The following is a 16569-nucleotide window of genomic DNA, read 5'->3' on the forward strand; positions in this document are numbered from 1 at the left end:
CTGGTTCAGGAGCTGTCTGTCACGGCAGCTGCTGGAGAGGACCCGTGCTGGCTGCCAAAGCTCACCCCGGGCCAGGGAGCACGGCCCGGGGACAGCCACGGGAGCCCCGGGGCACGGCAGCCCCCACGCAGGGACCGGTTCCCTCCCAGGGGTGTCTCGGTGCCCCGCTTTGGGCCCTGCAAGAGAGGGGGAGGCATCACTTTGTGCAGGAGGGGAGGCAGCTATCATTGCATAGGGATGGGGAAACTGAGGCACGGAGCCAAAAGGTGCAATTCCTCCCCGGCTCAGGCAGCGTTTAAATCGGCGCGGGGCTCGGAGGTTGCAACATCTCTACAAACCATCTCTACCCCCACCTTCGGGGTCTCCTTCTCAGCTTTCAGCATCTGCAACCAAAACGGGGGATAGGACGGGGCTGGGATGGGTTGTGGTCTCCGTTCTTGCGGGGTATGCAAATACAAGTCAGCCAAGAACAAGTCAACGCAGCGTCAGGCTCGTCTCCGTGTCCTGCGCCAAGCTCCTTCTACCAAACCCCTATGAGATTTGGGGAGAGCTCACGCTGGGGCCGACGTCCCCGAGCATCTCCTGGGCTGCCTGTAGGGTCAGGGGAGAGAAACAAGGCAGACGAGCCTGGGTTTTATAAATACCTCTGTGGGTTGTCTGCTTTGGGGTGAGACGAGTCCTGTTCTGGGCTTAGGAGGGAGGATCTCCAGGATCGGCACCCTTCGGGTCAGCCCAGCTTTGCTGTTGCACTGGCCACGAACAAAAAGGCTTTTTAGCAGCATTTTTAACTTGGTGTGCACAGAGAGAGGCTTTCCATAGAGAGCCTTGGCGATGGCTCCGTGGCCAACACTTTCAGCACCTAACGAGCCACCTTAATTTGCAGCAGCCAGGCAGGATTCGCCTGCCTGCCCCTCGGATCTCCTGGAGCCCCAGCCTTCACCCTGCTGCCGCAGCTTGGTCCCTGCCCAGGGACTTCAGCTCTTCAGACCTTGGCATAATTGACTGGGTGCTTAGAGGCGAAGTAATTAAGAGATCGGTGCAGATAAGCACAGCGACACAATTCATCATGCTCCATGCGCCTGTGGAGGGCAGGGGTTTATGGCCAGCCACGGCCATGTATCAAGGAGCCTCAGCAGGAGGGAAAATCGCGTCTGTCCCCCCCGCCAGCGGGTGCAGACGGACATCAGCTCGCTGCAGTGGCAGGGTAGTAGAGGAAGGCAACGAGCAAAGGGGCACCGGGGGACCGGCAGGTCCCTGTCACCCTCCCTGGCTCCCAAACCCACTCACCCCCCGTCCTGCCCCAGGCAGAAACCAAAACTAGCCCCAAAATCCTTCTCTCCAGGCGTCTGCTGCGTTGGAGGCACAAGGGGCCCCATTGTGTGGCCACGGGACTGGAGACGATGGGGATCTTGCGAGGGCTGCCGGGGGGGGCTCCAGGGAGTGGATCCCAGAGGGCAGGAGGGTCACAGCCCCATCGCACTGCTCTCCCTGGGCATTGGCATCCGGAGAGTTTCGGGCCGATGATAGATTTTTATTTTCTTTCTTTTTTTTTTTTTTTTAATCCTGAGTAATTTGTGATCTTGCTGGATTGAAAGCGCAACATAGGTGGAGGGCTGTGCGGCGGTTTTTCATGAGGCTCTGGGAACTGTGGTGATGAAAATCATTTAGCTTTAATTTATAGATATTGTTAAAATTAAAAAAAAACCAACCCGCTCTTGATTTCTAATATAATAAGATTTATTTTTAATGTGACCAGCGCACCTTCCTCGGCACAGGGGACGCCCCTGTGTTTTATTGCCCCAGTGCTGCTGCTTTATGACGAAGGGCTGTTTATGGCTTCAAGCTGATTTTAATGATGTTTTTTTCAAACATCTGGTGGGTTGCTGGAAGCTGTGGCACACCAGCTGAGGCCAGGCCCCTCTTTAGTGTCCGAAAAAGTGAGTGGGAAGGCGGTGGTGTTCAACGAAAGGCTCTCAGCTCCGTCCCAGCGAGGCACGGCACAAATGGGAGATGTTTGATGGGGACATCAAAGGATGGGGAGCCCTCCTCCTGGCTGTTTGCTCCTGCCTTATGCTGCTGTCTCCCTGCTGCTGGAGCAGCTCTTTATCATAGAACCATAGAATCATGGAATAGTTTGGGTTGGAAGGGACCTCTAAAGGTCATCTAGTCCAACCCCCCTGCCGTGGGCAGGGACATCTTCAACTACATCAGGTTGCTCAGAGCCCCGTCCAACCTGACCTGGAATGTTTCCAGGGATGGGGCAGCCACCACCTCTCTGGGCAACCTGTGCCAGTGTTTCACCACCCGCAGCGTAAAAAATGTGTTCCTTCTATCTAGTCTAAATCTACCCTTCTTTAATTTAAAGCCATTTATGGGGTGAACTGGAAAGACAGAGGGTTATAATAACCCACGTGGGTTGTTTTATACTGCCTTGGGTTGCCCCACCGGGTTCCCTATGCAAACGTATCACTGGGAACATGCCACCCCACCAGGACCTCACCCTGCTAGCGGGACGGCTCATGAGAGGGGGATGTGTGCCCCATCCATCCATCCATCCATCCATCCATCCATCCAAGGTCACCCCCAGGACCCCTCTCAGCACCCCCAGAATGGCTCTGCCTGTCCCCCATGGCACACACCAACCCCATCAAAGGTCCCAGGACCTCCTGGTGCCCTGGGGAAGAAGCCTGAAGAAGGGTCCCACCACCTGGCAGGGACAACCCAGCGTCAGGTCAAAGCTGACTGCCTTCAGCTCCTCTCCTCACGATCCCTTCCCGTTCCTGAGAAAATGCCCCAATTAGGTCAATGACACGGTGGGATGACCCCCCCCCCCCCTCCTCTCGCTGCCACGCTGCGCCCTGCAGATAACTATTCTTGCTGACAAACGAGCTGCTGTAAAGCCCAGGACTTCACCCCCCCCCCCTGCAGATGGGTTTCGGAGCTGTAAGCGGAGACGCGTGGGGATTGAGGTGGCATTTGTTGAGCGAGGCCACCCTGTCCCATGGGAGCAGCCGGCTCGGAACTGGGCTCAGAGGGGAGAGGATGAGGGGAGAAACCCAATACCCCTCTTGGCTCGCTCGTGGCTTAATTTAGAGCATGGGGGCTCTGCTAGAGTGTTTTTTCCATTTAAAGCCGAACCTCATTCCTTTTGCCATGCACGGGGCGAGGGCCCTGCGGCTTGCAGGGCAGTAGCAGCTGCTGGCTGCGGCTGCCGGGGACGCTGGCAAAGCTGTTTCCAGCCTAGTTCCCCTTTGCCACCAGCTTCCTCCCCACTTCACCCACATGAAGGACTGAAAATCTGTCTCCTCCTCGCTCCTCTGTCCCGCCTTGGAGCCCCAGGGAGAGCGCAAGGCACCCGCAGCCCCGATCTACGGTTCTAAATTGGAGCCGTGACAGTGGGATCGGCTTTGACCTGCTGGCTGATCCTCTGCCACTTGGCCGAGCAGAGCCCAGGGCAGGGAGAGCTTGCCTGTGTCGATACTGCCTATAGTTAACCACGCTAATGCAACTTAATTCATGTTACGGCCAGTTTGGAAAGCTGCACTCTTGCGATGTCCGCTCTTCGCAGGTAGACGCCTTGCAACAGGCCGAAAGGAAAACGATGACAATTCATCAAAGGTCATTTATTCCCAGCGGTTCAGCTGTACTTTTAAAATTGGATGCATCCGTCAGGCACTTTCTGGCTGCTTCGTGGAAGCGCTCTGCCCAGCTCCAGGGTAGGAGACAACCTTTGGCTCGGCCCAAGTGTTTGGAGGACTCGTATTCTTAGCATACGTTGGCTAAAAGCTGGCCAAATCCTAACGCGGAGCGTCCATAGCCTTAAACACTTGCAGCAAAATCAACCTTACGCTGTTCTTCGCAGTTTAACTGTATCCACCAGCCTGTGCCAGCGATGCCGGGCCTTGTCACTGCTAGCTTGTCACCACCATTAGCTACAATGAGAGACTGAAAAAACTCGGAGCTTATCAAAAAGCGGCCTGTGACATGGCTTTACGCTGGATGAAGGCTGTCCCAGCGAGGAAATGCTGGGTACTCACACCGCTTTTATCTAGCGAAGAAAGGCGTAACGATGACTGGCTGCAAACTGAAGCCAGAGAAACTCGGATGAGAATTGAAGCATGGGATTTTTAATGGGTTGGTAATTATCCACAAGGACAAACTTCCAAGGAAAGCAGGGGGTTGGGGAGGTTTCAGATCAAGCTCAGCTACATCCCTGAAAGAAATGTTGTAGCTCAAACAGCACATCAAGCGTGCTGGAGAGATTCTGTGCCTGAGGACCGGCGTATGGGTTTTTGCAGGCAGTGAGAAAAATATTTTCACTGTTTTTATTCTGAGTGATGGGTTGGGGGACGTGGGGCTGCTGCAGCCAGCTGAACTAGGGCTGCTGCTTCCAAGATCTGTCAGGGTTTCTTACATTCAGCAACAAAACGACATGCACTGCAAGAAAATCGGTATCATACCTTGAAAACTGGGAATCAGTTGCTGCAAGAGTCTGCAGCAGCAGAGATTTCGAACGCAGATCAACTCTGTGGAAGCGCAGAGGGAATTTATTTCAAAACTAAGGTGAAAATTGAGAAGATCTGGACAATTTGGCTTGTGTTCAGACCTTGCCACTACTCTGTGACAGGAGACAGATTGCACATTTCCATGCGAAACAGTTACTTACAGGTATGGGCTCTCTAGATAAACTATTTTATAGTGTCTTAGTTCCTTCTTTGTCAAGGCGTGCTTGTGTGTGTGTGGTGTGTGTGTGTGTTTGTGCAGAAAAAAAGAGAAAATGCTTCTGTGCAACCCCAAACAAGCATATGTTTAAAGAAATGAGTGTTGCAGCACTTGAGAAGAGGTTTGCACCATGTGCTAGCGAGCCATATGTGTTCTGTAACATAGAGCATTCCCAGTTTCTTATCTGCATTTCATGGGTTGATTCACAGCCACCCCAGGAAGAATTCTGCTGGAGAGCGGTATGATCTTCACTGCTTCATCACGGGACGGGAGACAAATGCTGACTGTGTATTAGAAAGGACGGCAGATTGCCTCTCCCGTACTTAAGTGAAAATATTATGGGTTCACACCTCTGTGTAAGCGAAATCAGAATCTCCAGCGGCAAGCTACCAGCCTGAATTTAGCAGCCACCGCATAGCAAAATCTCCACACCTCTGCCGCAGCTCAGGCAGCTTTTCAAAGGGATCCGCTCACTACCGCAGGTCCTTAAAATATCTGTCAGAGGTGGGCTGATCAATTTGGTCTGCTCACTCTATCCCATGCTACATAATCATCGAGACGGAGTTGAACAGAAACGAACCGCAGCTCACTTGAATGAGACTCTGTCTCTCGAGCAAGGATTTACGATTCCTCGAGTTGTCGGGAGGAGAGGATTGTGGGTTGCAAGATGCCTTTTCCTCTGATGCTACCAGCAAGGTGAGCAGGAGGAATTTGTCAATGAACCGTTTTGGTCCCGGTTTTTGCGAGAGAGACACTGACAGCTTTGCTGAGCTATAGGCCAGTGCTGGGGGAGCGGAGCAGGGCTCTTAAGTACAGGGAGGGTTAACTCTCAGGCGCTGAGCTTCTTCTCGACTAGTGGCCTCCTCCATCAGGGACTCCGTGAGCTGTTTGAAGAGAGACATCTCTGAACCTAAGCAGGAAAAAGACAGGGATGACACCACCCTCACCGCATCTGGAGTAACTCCCGCTCTGCTCTCTTTTTCACTCTGCCTTATCGCAGGGCAAGTGGAGTCAGGATGCAATCCCTGTTCCGGGGAAGGGAGCAGCAGCTTGCCTGTCCACAAATCCACTTTGCACTGGTGGTGGCTGGGGTTAAAGTCTGACAAACTTCACAGTCACAAAAGGAGGCTGACAAAGCAACGCAGAAAAAGAAGAGCTTTCAAGACTTTCAACCGAGAAACAAAGCAGCACTATACAAAAATGACTAGCTCTCCATTTGCTTTTAATCCCCAAGGCTAGCTCTCTGCTGGCAGGCTGCATGTTAATGCCTTATTAGCTTGCGCTTGGTATTCTCACCATGCTGCAAGAGAAAAGGACAGAGATGCAAGGGTTTTCAGCATCTCCAAAAGTCCCGTCGCTACCGCAGTGAGGACCTGCCTGTGTTTTGTTAGCATTTCTTCCTAGCGAGAACAAGCCCTGCCTGAGGGATGAATGCAGAGACCCAGGAATAGGGAATTCATAGCCTGGATGGCAAGTTTCGCATGGAATGAGCTGAACGTACGGTGGGTCTGACTGACTGCAGGGGCAATCTGCACAGTCTACCTTTTCAGTGGAAACTCCACCGAGTTTCAGAAAACTCTGCTTGGCAGCAGAGTTCAATGCAAAGAAACAGGTCGGAATGGTGAGTGGAGCCCCCCCCGCAGAGTTCACTTGCAGATATTCACAGGCCAGGCTAATCCACTCCCTCAGCACTTAAGTACTACAGAAAGCCTGAGACAGACAGGTATCGGTGTGCTGATAAAAACAGAACTCAGTTTGTTCCTGGCACGATTTTGGAAGGGGGCTGGCATAACTTTTGTATAGCAAATTCCTTCATGAGCTGATAAAGGCAGCAGCATATTGAATATCGAGGCCTCTTGAGGAAAATTCTATTGAAACTAGGGAGGGTTTGCCCAAAATCACACTGCAGAATTGCAGCTTCCTAAACTGCACCAACTTATGGCATGTGCAGTCTGAGAGCCAGCTGCTGGCTAACTCGTACAGACAGAATTTGCTGACATGCAATACCTTCACCCTTTTTGTATTTCATCTCCATTTCTCATCCTCTTCTGCAAATGCTAAAGAAATGACATGATCCAAGGCTGCAAAACGGCACTGCCACTGCATTTCAATTCATGGGCACGATGCCTGGGCTCTCTCCCTGCTTTGCAGTCCAAAGGACTCTGAATATCTTGCTTAACTCTTCTCTTGTTTCTGCTGCCGAATGGCCTGTACAAAGATATCCTTCACTTGGTCCATTGTGTCTTGATACAGTTTAAAGTCTTCCTCTTTCTTTCTCACAGTAGTCTCCAAAGCGGCCTTCAGAGCTTCGTTCTCATCCAGCTGGATCACAAGCCTATGAGGAAACAAAAGGAAAACTTTCATGTGAGCTGTGGAGCTTCAAAGCAAATTAGAACAGCTCTGGGGAAGAAAACACTGAAACGCATGCTCTCTGGTAATTTTATGACAGGCGTGAGAAAGAGCAGACTTAACACTTGTTCCTTCTCTCTGAGATAGAAAAGAGTATTAGATGACCAAGATACTTTTCAAATCTGTTTTGTTAAAGATTATAATTTTATTTTCATTAGTAAGTTTGCAATCAACGCATAAGGAAAGAAAAAAAAAAAGGTGTCTTCCTTGTATGTGTTTTGTGTTGCTTAACATTTGCGTTAGCTTAACATTTCTGGGTATCTGTATAATTATTAGGAAATTTGTGTAAGAGTGACATAGACAAGCTCAAACCAGAGGATCTGTGATTTCTACAGAGTTTGCTAGATTTTGTCTTCTGAGGAGCGGGTGCAGGTAATATCACTGCTAAGAGGACAGCAATGAATTTTAGCTCTTGCGAGTAACACAGCGTGGAAGAAGGGAAACCATACCTTGTGCTCAGCTCCTCTATCTGCGATTCCAGAGGCAACTTGGAAAGCTGGGCTGCAGAGAGCTCCTTCCTATCACTCACATTCGAGGTGAGTCTTGAGTGACTTGCAGACTGGCCTGTAGATTTAATCACAAAATGGAGTTTTAGTAAAACAAGCAACCATTTTCTCTTAGTAGCACACAGAGTAAATCTCAGGAAACGGTGAATAAATACTAAGGAATCTGTTAAGTTCTATGCATACCCATGAAGATACTGCAAATATATAGGACAGACTTTTATTTTAGTCTCCTTTCAGCAAAATGAAAACATGATGAGTTTGCATTTCTGGGCTAAATGCAGCAATATGTGTGCCTACCTATTTAGAGAAAAAAAAAAAAGTCCAAAATATTTAAGTGGCCAAAACAATAGGTGATAGAAACAGTTGAAAAGGATTATTTTGATGTTTATCTTGTCATTGTGCTTCACTTAACATTATGGCAACTCTTGCTTCCTGAATGCCTGTGATAATGCTTGTGCATGGCACACACTGAAACAGCTTTTGTAAAGCTGTTAAGCACTTTGCTTTATTGTGTTTAACCTATGTTGTGTTTATGCTGAGGATCACTTAAACATGTACTTCAAACTAAGGTTCTAAATCAGGAACGCTTTCCTAAATAAAGGCCTACCCAAAACATGCAGCATTGCTCCTGTCATTTCAGAGGGACACAAAAGCTTTTTTCAGGGTTATAGAGAAAATATAATTCACATTTACTACTGGGACTGGAAAAGCAAAAAGCTGTGACCGACCAGTGAGTCCCTACAATGGAAGAAGACTCAGAGAAGACAGGCAAGTATGATGTGCTCAAGAAGCTCAGAAAGGAATGTAGGAAGTGACCACAGCTATTGTAGAAGATGCTGAACTTATCCCAACACCAAGGGGACTGGAGGGTGGTCTTTGCTGTAGATGAACAGCTGAATCAGTTGAGTAAATGTAAATGGCCTTCTCTAAAATAATCAATGGAAAGTACTACCTACCTTGAGCCAGCTAGACCTACATGAGGGAAGTGTATATGTGGTTCGGCCCAACATAGAGTATAAAAATCAAACAGCCAGCAAAATGAACTTTGAGGAGAACAGGTTTGACCTGGCTTCAACCCATGTATTCCTTTCCGGCAACTGGGGACACCCAGCATCGTGACAGTGAACATCGAGGCTGGTAATAGGAATCATATTTGTGTTGTGATTCAACTGTACATTGCAATTGCTATATTGTGCTTGTGTTGTGATTTCACTACATTGCTGTATCACTTTTCCAAATTAGAATCCCACATAACATCAAATATCTTCAAATAAGTAAATTTGGTGTTAAACTACTAAATCCTCCTCGTGTGGAATATCTAAAAGAACCTGGTCAGGGAGTATTGGACTCTGACAAAAACACACGAGAAGAAAAGGCTATGTTGTATAACCAAGAAATGCTTTTGATCTTGAGATTGTGTTTTACAGGACTGAGGAAAACCTGCTGTTACTTACCTATTCTCCTTTGGGATTATTCTTTGCTAATTAGAAATTTGGATAAGACAGAAAAAAACCAAAAAGCATGAATAATTTTAAAACACAACTGGGTTGTTTCTAGCTACTCAGCATCATTATCTACTTCCCTTGAATTGAAGAGACTAGAAACATTAGATTAGCAATTAGATCAGCTCTCTCCAATTTTGCACTTTCAGAAAGAAAAGAAAATATTATGTTAATTAGCGGGTTCTCTAGTCTCTATTTTATATTCAAGCTTTTCATTCCTTCTTATTTCCTCAACTATCTGGCATGAAAGCATTTAGATAACCTACATGCTCTGCTGAAGAGGTATATTACAGACTTGTAGACTCGTTTCTTGTACAAACTCCAGAGAGTTTTGGCACATCACAAGGGGCTGAGCTGTCTTCACAGAAGGGTGGTGAAATAGATTGTTACCTACTCATCTTACGGACTTAGGGAGGATTTCTTCTTATTAGTCTTACTGCCAATCCTTTCCTACATTTGCTTTTAGTCCTTAAGCAGACAAGACTAATTAACTAAGTACTTAGTAAGAAGGAACCTGTCACACTGGTAAGAACGCCCTGCTTCCTCTGGCTATCAAATGCCAATCTCCCGGAGGTGAGTTACCAAACCATTACTACAGCACAACAACTTGACCAAAATGGCTCAGGACCTGGAGAGTTTATCACTGTATCTCTCTTTGAGGTTGCAAGGGAAATCTAAGGGGAGCACATGTATGATAACAGAACAACACATCAACACTTTACACTACCAGGTTGTAGAAAAGTCTAAGTGCTCAAAAATTCAGTTAAACTATCCTCTAGAAGACAGCACCAAAATGCTCCCATACTATTTAAGGCATGGAGTCAGTAAAAAGTGTACCATTGAGAGCTGTATTCCCACAACTCTCACCTGGCTACTACCTGTCCCTACACACCCCCTGATTTCTTCCTCTGGGCACCTGCAGAACGGTACTGAAGGCTCCAAGACCTCTCACCTCCAAACCCCCCTGGGAATCACAAAGGGCATCCCACGATACCACTCCTGTGAGGCCCAGCACTGCTCTCTTATCAGGATGAATGTCCTATATCCTAAAGGCCAAAAGCTGCAGCACTTTGTTTCTGAGCACTAGGTTGCTATTAGGATCTAACTTTTTCTGCTGTCAGGCTCTCGGTTAATACAGGTAAGACAGCTCTGAAAATCAGCGCTCGCAGAAAAACACGAGTCAGTGTTGGCTGGAGCCCTTTCTAAGGACACAACAGTTCTGCTCTAAGGAACGGATCCGTATTTTACAGAGCTGTTTGAAGCAATCATTCAGTCCCCATTCAGGATAAAGACTCCTCTGAATCCTGTTCCCGTATACCCAATTCTCTCTATATGCTGGATGGGTGAATGGCAGTGCTTCCCTTGAGGTCCTGAACACCATGTAGATGTTACACTGGAGACCCTAGCTCTCCTGTATGAATCAAGATCATAGCGAACAACGACGTGATTTCTTGCATCACGGTCCTGCTCCAGAGAGAACTTATTGTCAAACATGCATATGACCAAGAGCACTACGACAGGAGATGCAAAGAAATGCAATGCATTTACAGTAGCGTTTCTTACCTCGGTCTGACCCACGCCTAAGGAGAAACAAGACACCAGTGCAGGTGGAAAAGGAGGTGACTGCTTATACAGGTCATAGTGCTCAGTACAGGTCAGTTCTAAGGTGATGCGGTAGCGTTAGTACACACCGTAGTGCTGGATGGAGTCACGATGGAAAGCCACGCCATGCATCTGCTGAGCTGCAGGGCAGTCCCACCACGGCCCAAGATCATGTGTTTCAGTGTGGGGCAGGCCAAGAGCTTGTACAAGGTCTCTGATGAGGCTTGTGACCTCTAATCACCGTAATTCAGGCTGACGGCATCCTAGTATTTGCCAAATTGAAATTCCTATTCCTACTGTTCATATCCTGGCATTTAAAGTCTTTTTACTTTATGAAAATACATATAAAAAGGGAAACCACTGGAAAAGTTTCCTTAAGAATATGTGCCATTTTATTGGTTTAGATGCTTTACAGAATCAGGGTCCTTAAGCAATAAAAGGATCTGATCAGGGAAATAAAAATTTAACATCCGCCATGAATTCTTCTCCTTTAACTATGCTAGTGAGGCTTTCATATTTATAGCAGGAGATTATCATGTTCATGGGATAATAAATTACACCAGATCTAATTACTTCATCACCAGCAATAGTTTTTCATAGACACTGACAGGCCTTAAATTGGGATGCGTCCTTTAATTCTGCTCTTAACCTTCAGATGAATCTCTCAGGCAGAAGTGCAAAGGGAACACAGCAGTGGGCATGGTGGCAACACACAGCAGCGTCAAGTTTTTACTGTAGACTGTCATCCCATGAAAACAACATATTGCAAAAGTCCTGGTCCCACTTAAATCTGTGGCAAAATCCTCTTGAATTAAGCGGGGCCAGGATTTCACCTTCCATATCGGTCCACTGGTCTGAGTAGGTCCAAATCTCCGTGTGTAAGGTCAAGCACTTGTGTAGGTTTGATAGATAAGAGTCCAAATGTTGTTGCTATTAACCACAGAGGTGGGACGGGGGACATAGTTGTAGATAAGTGCTCCACCTCACCTGTTTTGCTCCTCAGGGGAGGTTTCTGTGTACTTGTGTTCCTCCCCGGATCCATCTGCAGTTTTTCAAGCTGCTGTTCCAAAATGACACATCGACGCCGCTCTTCCTGAAGCCTCTTCTCAGCTTCCAGGACTTTATCGCTGCCTTCCTCCACCCTGATAGGCAAAAAAAGGTAGTTCAGCTTATGTATATCATGACTATTAAGGATCAGTCAGTCTTGATACGGAATCCTGCTTCATGCTGCATAGCTCCCAACAGAAGGAAAAGGAGAATCTTCCATGCATCCAAAGGCAGAAATCCTAGTGCAATTGTTCCAGATGACATCCTCAAAATTTGCAAAACAGAATTAACTAATGAGTACAGTTGGAAATAATGGGTTCATTAATGGAGGTTGCCTGGATCCCTTAACGCTGGCTACTTGTGTGAATTTACCACTCAGATAGGCAGGCAAGCTGCAGATTGCTGAGGAGAGATCTTTTATTACAAGAATAATAAAATGCATTTTTTTAAAACACACTGGGAAAATTTGGAAGGAAAATTGTTTATAAAAACACTGCCTAGCATTTAGCTGTTTTGCGTCAGTTATCTGCAAGTAAGAAAAGAAACTTGATGTTACTTTTAATAAACTTGGCCATTAGACAGCGAGTGGAAAAGAAAGTGACGGTTCACTCTGCAGTACAGAACGGAAGAGCAAACTGCCTCTCTATTCACCCCACACAACATCTTAGAAATTTAACTACAAAAATCTGATGTGCGCCCACAGATGCAGTCAGTGATGCATCTCGTGTGGGGCAGCGCCCGATACCTAATGATTTAAAGGAGTTTAAAGCTAGAGAGAAACCTGAATTGACTCACTGTATTGTATAGTGCAGAATAAAAGAATGTCCATCTTGACCCCACGGGTGACAGCTGATTACTCCCTGAATCAAGAGACTTGATTAGTCTTATTTCCCTCCTAGCTGGCATAACTAAAAAAATATTACAACTATAATAAAATTATATCACTGTCTTAAAAATCTAGCTACAGGCGAGACTCTGACCTCCTGTGGCAGTGAATTACCAGGCTGGTGACATGCTATGAGAAATTATATTTATCTCAGTGGTTCTGAATTCACTAAATTTTCATTCGACCAGGTGTTCCCCTAGCATCCACATTAGACAAACAGCGGAGGAAAAATGACAAGACTAGTTGATTTTTATTAAATCTTCTGCCAATATGAATAACTTAAACTAAAATGTTCCTCTAGCTCTTCCCCTTCCCCCAGCAGGGCCCAATCCTACAAACCGTTTACAACGGACTGTCTTCTGACAGTATATTCTGTTCTGCAGTAAGTGATTGTGAAACACAGCCCTAAATTCTGGCAGCTGCTGTAGCAAAATCCCGCTCATGTAACCATTCCCAGCGCTCTTCTCTTGACTTAAGCATTATATGTGTTACTTGAGCTTTGCTGACCCACGCTCCAACAGGGGAAGGGAAGAGGAGGAATACCCGATTTTTTTACATATATTCATGTTGAAATATGACTGGATGCTATATTATCCTGAGGTCTTCCAAGAGTTATTGCACAGAATCTCACAGAATTTACTTTACCTGCAGGAGCTCTTGATAAATGTGTGATAACTGTGGAGCTGCTGAATCATCAGTCTATGGTACATTTTACAAGCAACTGTGCATTTCATTGACTCCGTGTTCTTCATTATCCCATATTTGTGATGGCCCCATTTCAGCTATCACTCACACCTCCATATCCTTATCTAATTGCACAGCTCTATTAAAGTCACTGGGCTTACAAACACAAATAAGATTCTCCCAGCGTGTATTTCCAGGAGTTAGCCCTTAAAAGCACCTTTACCACAGTTACAAAAAAATGTATTTTTCTGACTGCGATTAATTGTACGGGACAAAAGTTAGACAAGTGAGAAATGATAACTATTGTAAAATAAAGCAAGCAAGCAAGCAGACAGTGTGTATTGTATTCAAAAGCACACAGACAAAAGTATATCTTCCTACAAGCTGGAACACAGATTTAGGAATCAAACAATATACATCCTGTAACTGGGAAAAAAAGCAGCAGCTGACAGGTGTCCAAAGAGAAAAGACTTTGCTTTCCCTGCCTTCCTAAAACATAGCTGGCTTTTAACATCATCTTAAATTGAATTGAATAATAGAAGAAAAAAAAATCACCACTATGCGATTTAAACCAGAAGAAATTAATTTAGAAGAGGACACAGTGAAACTTAAAAGAATGTGAAAAGCTTTTGGAACAGAAGTCAGATTATAACTATAATTACAGTATTTACTACTGATGAATAATATTGCTGCCTAAATAACACGACGCATATATAAATACATGAATTGTAGTTTTATCTAGGTGCAACAAGCTTGAAGATGACTCCATTTTTTCTGCCCTTTGTTCCAAAAGAATAATAAAAAAAAAGAATCATCAACTAGGCAGGGAAATGGAGCAGAAAAAATTTAAAAGCCCCTATTTAAGGAAAGGATCACACTGGCAGCGTATGGTGTACTGTACTGCATGCTATAGACTCTCACACGTCTCAAGCACTCCTTAATTGCAGCATCCCACAAAGGATACTGGCAGAATCAGCCGCTACCTTTTCTGCAGCACAGTGACCAGTTCCAGGAGCCTGTCTCTTTCCACTTCAGCAGCCTGGCAGAGAGCCTTGTGCTCTGTGATTTGTGTCTGCAGCACTTTCAAATCCAGGCTGTCAGTGCCAGCAAGCCTAAAAGCAGCAGAAGCGTAGAGAGTCTGTTTCCCATTTCACAAATGAAAGAAATGAAACAAAGACAGGATTTGAAAAACATATCAAAATACACTTGTCTGAAGACTAAGCCAGAATGCAGAGCCAGGCTCGCTACCTCCCCCCAGCATCAATCTCTATACTGCAATAAATGGAATAGAAATGTGTGGAAATAAAGCCACCGTCAGTTTCATGAGAAAGGTCTTTTCCTTCGCAAGGATGCTCTCCCTTCTCATCACCCCCGAAAAAAAAACTTCCACCTCTGATCAGTTCACTGTCACTGACTCTCCTCCCATTGCTACGGCCAAAGTAGCAAAGAAGCCTATACGTGGATTCTCCAAAGTGCTACGCTATTAAATGGCATGCTATGGATTTTCTCCCACTGAAAGGCTTCAGGCAACATTAGTACAATGGCAGTTCTCGTGTCTAATATGTGATGAAAGGAAGGGGCAGTTTTCCCATGCATCCCATTGTTATGTACTTCATTACTTCTCCGACCTCTCTGCACAGGAGTATTCAGGAATATCTCCTTTAGAGCAAAAAGCAGGAGAAATCTTGGTGATTGGGGGTGAAAAGGATAAAATGGGATTTATGGGGTATATAAAGAAGCTGTTCGTTACAGAAACAAGGCAGACAAGGATAAGGCTTGCCAGCAGCTTGCGGAGCGTGGCAGGAAACATCCCTTGTTTATGATGAAGTTTATATACATACCTTCCAGGTGTGATGTTATTACTGAGAAGGGAAGGCTTAGTAGCTGCAGACTCTACAAGCGTATGGCCCATCTTGGACACTGTCCTGAGAGGAAGAAAGCTTTGTTAAGCACTGAGCTCTACAGAGGGCAGTCCTCCAAGAACTCCGGTCATTTTCCAATGTCTGTGTTTATTGCTGCCTTGTAGGGAAGAGACTCCCAGAGCCTTCTAAGTGGGTATCACACAGGCTCTGCACACACAATAGCTCAGCTTGCTCCCCGGCTCCAAAACACGCTGCAAAAACACCTTGTGTCTCCGTTATGCAAAAACTATAGCTCAGTTGTTTGATCTCTGTGCTTCTGGGGATACTTTGCTGGCACTCCAGACCAGCACTGTGGCGCTCCATGTCACAGAGTAGCCACACAGCAACTCGTGAGCAGGAATAGCTCTCGACCCTGCTTGGCTCAAGCTGAGCACGCAGCCACATAAGCAGCCACTGCTTCTCTGTTTCCTCGCAGACACTGCCTTGGACCCTTGCACAGAGCACTCTCATCTTACACCTTCACCCACTAGGCTGAAAGACAAGCACAGGTTACTGCGCTTGTTTGATGGTCTTGGCATGTTGCATGCTTTCCTAACCAAATGAACCCCTGTTCTACAACAAGGTGCACAACTTTTAATTCCAAATGCCTTTTAAAAATATACTTTATATAGTTTTCTGAACCCTTCTACTTTGTGGAGACCCTCAGGAAGATCTGTCAGGCTTACTGTTGTAAGAGGAGGAGTCAACTGATAACACTAGAGTATCACTTCCAGTCTGGATGAGTTTTATGCATAATGATATATGTGCTTGGGACATAAACTTCTAGTGTGTGTTTGTTTTCCGAACTTGAGCTCAGCTGCCTAAAGCAAGTCCCTGTAGACTTAGCCCATGTTTCCTTGTCTTCAGGCTGCAGCTAACAGAGGATAAAGCCTTAATGCTGTGGAACAGGCAGAGCTGCCTTCTAGGCTAGGAGTGGTTAATCCTAAAATCAAGTTAAGGTTGATAATGACAGAAGTGGCCCAGTCTACCAATGCAGAATTTGACTTCGACATCTCCAAGGGGCTTTCGTTCCTATTTATAGCATTTTTCATTTCATCTTTCCTGATAGGAAGAGATGATTCACTAAAGTAAAACGGAATAGAGAGTTCATCAACATATTAAAGTTAATGGAATGAGTGAGCTCTGCTGACCAAGTCATTAACTGCTCCTGTAGTTTTCAGACTCATCCATCGCCCACCTGACATGTCAGCTATTTTCATGACGGAGCTATGTTAGCCACATATACAAGCAATAATTTATGCATTGCACTCAGTGGCTTCTACAAAGCCATTACCCAACCTCGCCTTCCT

General features: G+C 46.1%; 1 protein-coding gene and 1 long non-coding RNA gene across 3 annotated transcripts in view; one reads left to right on the forward strand and one right to left on the reverse strand.

Annotated features, from left to right (window-relative positions):
- The first annotated feature begins 4600 nt into the window (after nt 1-4600).
- On the forward strand, nt 4601-7058 carry LOC143157254 (uncharacterized). The gene is made up of 3 exons (XR_012994751.1): nt 4601-4668; nt 4932-5418; nt 7005-7058. It is a non-coding gene; the product is annotated as an uncharacterized LOC143157254 (long non-coding RNA).
- The window catches only part of CCDC13 (coiled-coil domain containing 13), a 33579-nt gene continuing 22538 nt past the window's right edge, over nt 5529-16569 (reverse strand). The window contains exons 13-18 of one of the 2 annotated variants that reach the window (XM_076332056.1): nt 15200-15283; nt 14342-14470; nt 11729-11883; nt 7581-7695; nt 6903-7057; nt 5529-5632 (exon numbers count right to left, since the gene is read on the reverse strand). In XM_076332056.1, the coding sequence (XP_076188171.1) occupies nt 5529-5632; nt 6903-7057; nt 7581-7695; nt 11729-11883; nt 14342-14470; nt 15200-15283 (742 nt within the window). Of the gene's footprint in view, nt 5633-5804; nt 5851-6729; nt 7058-7580; nt 7696-11728; nt 11884-14341; nt 14471-15199; nt 15284-16569 lie in introns of those variants that run through there. The other variant, XR_012994750.1, reaches the window with a different exon arrangement.

The sequence above is a fragment of the Aptenodytes patagonicus genome, chromosome 2 (genome assembly GCF_965638725.1).
Source record: "Aptenodytes patagonicus chromosome 2, bAptPat1.pri.cur, whole genome shotgun sequence".
NCBI lineage: Eukaryota > Metazoa > Chordata > Aves > Sphenisciformes > Spheniscidae > Aptenodytes > Aptenodytes patagonicus.